The 6,028-nt window shown below is 44.8% G+C and overlaps 1 protein-coding gene across 1 annotated transcript in view; it reads left to right on the forward strand.

Moving 5' to 3' along the window:
- cux2b (cut-like homeobox 2b) overlaps nt 1-5,672 on the forward strand; it is a 95,694-nt gene extending 90,022 nt beyond the window's left edge. The window contains exons 18-22 of the mRNA XM_073466260.1: nt 271-436; nt 557-862; nt 946-1,134; nt 1,225-1,501; nt 1,630-5,672. Coding sequence (XP_073322361.1) covers nt 271-436; nt 557-862; nt 946-1,134; nt 1,225-1,501; nt 1,630-2,443 — 1,752 coding nt within the window. The 3' untranslated portion in view covers nt 2,444-5,672. The remainder of the gene's footprint in view (nt 1-270; nt 437-556; nt 863-945; nt 1,135-1,224; nt 1,502-1,629) is intronic.
- The last annotated feature ends 356 nt before the right edge of the window (nt 5,673-6,028 follow it).

Genomic DNA, 6,028 nt, shown 5'->3' on the forward strand with positions numbered 1-6,028 from the left:
CAGTATTGTTACAGATAGCAGTAGTAGTCACAGTATATAAGCCTGTACTGTATTGGACTTTCACATCTGCCATACAGCTCACAGTTTTTCCACAGCAACTGTCTTATTATAATGAATGAATATATTCTAAATCTTCATTAATTCCTGTTTAATTTTATTATTTATTATACTTTATCCTTATTTATCTGTGTTATATTTGTGGAGCAAATGTCCAGACACATTCTCCGGCTAATAAAACATCCTCTTGTGATTGTGATCCTGATGGGACAGGTGCTGGGGCTTTCTCAGGGCAGCGTGAGCGACATGCTGTCTCGGCCCAAACCCTGGAGCAAGCTAACCCAGAAAGGCAGGGAGCCCTTCATCCGTATGCAGTTGTGGTTACTGGACCAGCTAGGCCAGAGCCTCAGCCAGCACCCGAACCAGGGCCACGCTCAGGGTGAGACTGCAGTTTGCACACACTGACATCAACGAGAATCTGACCAGCTAGAATCAAACTTGTGTTGCTGGACTCGTACTCTAGGCTGTAGGTTTATTGTGTTTTTTCTTTTTTTTCCAGAAAAAAGCCCAGTGACGGCCCAGTCCTCGCCCTCCCCGCCTTCTAGCCCAGTTGAGAGCCACCCGAGTCCGCTGGTTGAGCCTGTCAGCCTCTCCCTGGAGAGCAGCAAGGAGAACCAGCAACCTGAGGGCCTCGGCCTCGGGCTGCCCCCCCATCCAGACGGAGGCAAATCCACTCCCAGCCTCATGGCTCTGAATCAGCCCACAACCCCGCTGGGTATACAGGAGCTGGTGGCCATGTCTCCGGAGCTAGACACCTACGCCATCACCAAGAAGGTCAAGGAGGTGCTGACAGACAACAACTTAGGTGAGTCAGAGATCACAACGTGGGACTAAGCTGATTCACGCAGACACAAGTCCTTCATGCGCTTTGTATTTTTTCTCCCACAGGCCAGCGTCTTTTTGGGGAGACCATCCTGGGTCTGACTCAAGGCTCGGTGTCTGACCTGCTCTCCAGGCCCAAACCATGGCACAAACTCAGCCTGAAAGGCAGGGAGCCATTCGTCCGCATGCAGCTGTGGCTCAACGATCCTCACAATGTTGACAAGCTGAGGGCCATGAAGAAGATGGAGAAGAAAGGTGGGGACTGTAATATCTTTCAGTACAAGTCTGATCATTTGTTGGTGTTCTGTAATCTCCTCATGCTTGGTATCGCTGTCTTCCCTCCAGCCTATCTGAAAAGGCGGTACGGGCTTCTGAGCACCGGCTCGGACAGCGACTCGCCCAGCACTCGCTCTGAGTGTGTGAGTCCGGCCTTGGCCTCGCTGGACCTGTGCCCCTACAGCCAGGTGAAGAAGCCTCGGGTGGTGCTGGGAGCTGAGGAGAAAGAAGCCCTGAGGAAGGCCTACCTCATGGAGCCCTACCCCTCGCAGAACACCATCGAGATACTGGCCTCACAGCTCAAGCTCAAAACCAACACTGTCATCAACTGGTTCCACAACTACAGGCCAGTCCAATGACTTTGTGAACTTTTCTAAAGGCTGCTTTTGTTGGTGTCAGCTGCAACTGAATATCTGCAGTGTGTATTGAGTGTTTGCCCTCATGTGACCGTCTAACAGTCGTGTTTGTGTGCAGGTCCAGGATGCGACGGGAGGTGCTGATGGAGGGCCTGCCAGACAATGACACAGATGCTGAGCACCACAGCTACTCCCCTTCTGCGACGCGGAGCCCCCACTCTGACGGAGAGGAGAGGAGGCTGCAGCAGCCCTCAGGACACATCCACTCCAGCATCCCTCTAAGCGCCAACACAACACTGCCTCATGTCAAACAAGAGGCAATGGACAGGGAAGACGAGGGGGAGGAGGGAAGGGAGGGCTCCATGAAACAGTCAAAAGTTCAGTGTTTTTCCACAGCAGTACAGTTCCCGCTGTTGAAAAGCGAACACGAGGACTCCGTCACTGGCTGCCGCGAGCCCCACTCAGCCGGCCAGAGCCTGAGGCAGGAAGAGGGGATGAGCAGCCAGGCTCAGGGGCTCTACCACGTTGCGGTCTCCATAGACGGCCCCCAGAGAACCAACCAGTCCAGGCACGAGGGGGAAGACTCCGGAAAGTCACCCGTTGACCCGGTCAGCTTCAAGGCTTCATCAGAGCCCTGCCGCAGCAGCCTGGAGGTCTCCCTCAACTCCCCCTCCGCCGCATCCTCACCCGGCCTCATGATGTCAGTCTCCCCCGTCCCCTCCTCCTCCGCTCCCATATCGCCCTCGCTGCCAAACCCGCCCTCGACGAGCACCAATCACAGCCTGGACCCTAACCCGCTTCCTCCCTTCCAAAGCCCCAAACTCAACAGAAGCACTCAGAGACGCAATGAGAAAATGGCCAACCTCAATAACATCATCCACAGGTTAGAAAGAGCAGCCAATCGAGAAGAAACACTGGAATGGGAGTTTTAAGTCCACTTGTACCTGTATCTAGCCCTGATGACCCTCGCGGCACATAGGAGAGTCTCAAATAGAAGCTTCCTAAAGACTTGGAGTGGAGCCTGGCTCCTGAAGGCCTGTCCTCTCAGACTGATAACTCATAGGAAACATACGGCTGAACGCCCTACAAGAACTTAAAGAGTTGAAAAAAATTTATAATTGTGTATTTGTTTTTTGTTTTTTGTTTTTTTCTTTTGTTTTTTTTGATAATGCATACTACTTTTAAATATATGTGACAGCACTAGCTGTTGTTTTACTTATTGGACTTGACATGAAGACTTTTGCAGCTATGGTGTCATAAAATGTACACTGAAGTTCTGTAGATTGCCACTGGGTGAGATTAAAAAAAAGACCCCTGTCTTAAGCCATTAAAAGCACTATAACTATTTGAAAAGAGACATTGACCAAATTTGCTACTTTTTGAATAGCAATTTTTCAGATTTTGTCTGTAAGACTGGACAGTTTAAGTCAAGTAACATGAAATCCTATTACTGACTGAGGGATAGTCCTTTAAGACTCTAAATATTCAACATCTTGTATGTACTTAGTTTCTTGGTGATATGTTTTGAAATATTTGTAACTCACACGTATAAAATGTGGTTGTACATGTTGTAGAATTGTCTGCAATAGCCTTCTCTAAACCTGATGTAGCATGGTACTCACCTGACCCTGTTATCCTCCTGTAGTTAGTCACCTGTGATTATACTTGAGCGAAAACAAGAGAAAAAAAAAAAGCTGAAAACCCTGCAAAAAACAAGAAAAAAGGAAACGTTAAAACCTAACGAGTAGAGTAATTTTAGTGTTTGGTTTTTCTTCTTTTTGTTTTGAATAATCCTTGAGGTTTACAGTTTAGGGCCCTTGTGCTTTTTGGTAGTAAGTGAAACATTCACTTCACATGAGCACAGTTTACATGATTTCTTTCAGACTTACCTCTCTGACCCTCTAAGGCACTGGTTCTCAGACCGTAACAGGCCAAGACACAGGACACCTGGTTTACCTCAGATTATGTTGATGCACATCATGCTACGACCATGCGTTTCATTCTTATACATAAAACACGACCCACACTTATTTGAATCAACGGAGGGGAAAGTACTCTGTATCATGCCTCAGACGTGCAGAGAAGCAATTTTAAAACGATCAAAATCCAACTTTTACAAAAAAAAAACAACAACAATATGCTGCTGTACGAGGAGAAGGAAAGCTAATAATTCCTTGTATATGTGTGTGTCATGATCCTCCTCACAGGTAACACCTGACTCGGTGCACTTTTCTCAAAAATGGGTCTTTTACTGTAGCTAGAATAATGTGTACTTGATTAAACGCTTCAACCTCTAAGCACCGAGATGATGTTTAAGCCGGGGCAGTTTGACGTGAAAAGATTGCCGTGAGTATCGCAGCGCAGTGCTGTGATTCGACCTCTCCCTCGGGGGGGCTCGAGCTCACAGTATGTATGTGAGAGCATGATACAGTCTTTGACCTCTCATCAACATGAAAAACATCCAATCTGTAAGTACACTATACTCAAGGACACAAAAGGTTACAGGTATCCCCTCATATTATCTTTGACCACTTGTGTATTGTGTCTGTAGAAGTTTTCTTTGTCATGCTTGCAAGATGTTCTTTATGTATTTTGCCTCTATTTTATACTCAGAACAGTTAACTAGATATTCAATACCTCGTGTATGAACTACTTACAGCACTTAGATTTTGATAATTGTGAGGACTCAAGAAAATTTCAAATATCAACATTATCCTAACTTAGTGTCCACAAGTCTTTGCCTTTACTGTATTGTTGAAGTTGGTAGTAAACACTTGCACATGTCTACATAGTTCAGAGGACTTGGATTGTATTATGTAGAGATATATATTACACAATTACTAAAAAAAAAAAAATAATATCTTACATTCTTGGAACAAAATGTGCTGATTATATTGAAATAGAGTGTACAGATTTAATAAACCAAACCCATTCAAGCCAGTTCTGGTCTGGCAAGCTTGCCCACGTTTTAGACCTTCTCTCAGGGTAGTCTTGCTTTTTAAAGCTTTACTGAAACAGTTGCTCTCATCAGTGGCGGTGACTACGATAAACATTATGTGGTGTAGAGAATGACTCCGTTATATATTAAAAATGGACCCCGTGGAAGTTGTGCGTGTATGTGGAGAAATGCAACTTTCACAGAAAAGCAGTGGTTTGTTGGAGAGCTGTTTTGTAATTCATTACACGGACGTGTCAAAGTACAGTGTCGATTGGAAACTACCAGGATGAAGCTAATGGGTTGCATTTTTTGAGATCAGTAGACTTTGCTCTCTAAAATACTGTTTTTTGTTTTCTCTCTTGGAGCCACAGAAGATTTTTCTCTGGTTATCGTACCACCATTTTTTGTGCATAATATACTGTATGATTAGAAGTGGCATTTCTTATGTGGAAAATTTCATCGTCTTTCATGGTAACATGGACATATGGCTGAAAAAGAAATGTATTTACCCAGACCATTATCTCTTCATGTAAAGCCCATCTTTCCATTGTTTTGCATGCGAAATCCATTCTTGAACACATGACAAGGGATAGGCTGTGTTTTTGTGTTGTCGTTCTTGCACTGGGACATTGAATCAGCACTTATTGCATTAGTGAAGTCCATGCATGGTGCAGCTGACAAATTCGGCTCTCTCACAAAGTCATCTTGAATCCAGTCAAATCAGAACCCGACAATGAACCCCGTAAACATGACTTCCAGGTAAATATTTAAATTATTTTGTGCCATATCATATGCCTCATGCATTATCCTCACAGGAGTAATGCCTTGCGGTGGAGCGTGATTTTAAGAGGGGTGTAGGGTTGTTTGTAACCTAATTCAGAAAAAAAAGCTAAGCTTTTTCGTGACAAGAGCCCTACACATTAGATAGTTTTATTTTATAATTGACATTTGTCACTAAATAATGAGGTAATTGGTCGGCAAAAAATTTGAATGCTTGCGCTCTCAGACAACTCTGACACTGAGGGTTTGTCAAGAAAGAAATGTTTCATTTACAAGTCAGCTGTGAGCCAATAAAGAGAAGTGTCCTGCAGGCTTAAAAATTACTGTCTAACGCCTCACATGTCAGGCTAATAAATGTTAAAGACTGGACAAAGGTATACCAAGCGTCTTGGAAAATTGAATTTGCATATGTAAGCCATCATTCAATACATAATTGTTTAAGATCCTGCTGTGTTGTGTTGTTATTTCTTTATGCCCACACAAATCAACGCAAACACACACAAAAGATCAAATAAAACCTCATTATGACGTGTTTACTGTATGAATCTACACCGGCATGTTATATCCTGAACTGTGTGGAGTCACTGTGCTTCATTAAGCAGCCTCTGGATGATCCACACACATCTGAACATGTGCACTTACATTCACTTATAATTCAGGCAGTCCAGTGTTTACATGACGGTACCGCATGGTGCGTCTAAGCCCCTCCCCCCTCCTCCTCCCTCCTCCTCCGACCCGCAGCGTCACTCCGACGCGATGACGTCACGCGCTTACGTAAGTTGTCGGGGCTGCTGGAGAA

This window comes from Pagrus major, chromosome 5 (assembly GCF_040436345.1).
Source record: "Pagrus major chromosome 5, Pma_NU_1.0".
NCBI classification, from domain to species: Eukaryota; Metazoa; Chordata; class Actinopteri; order Spariformes; family Sparidae; genus Pagrus; species Pagrus major.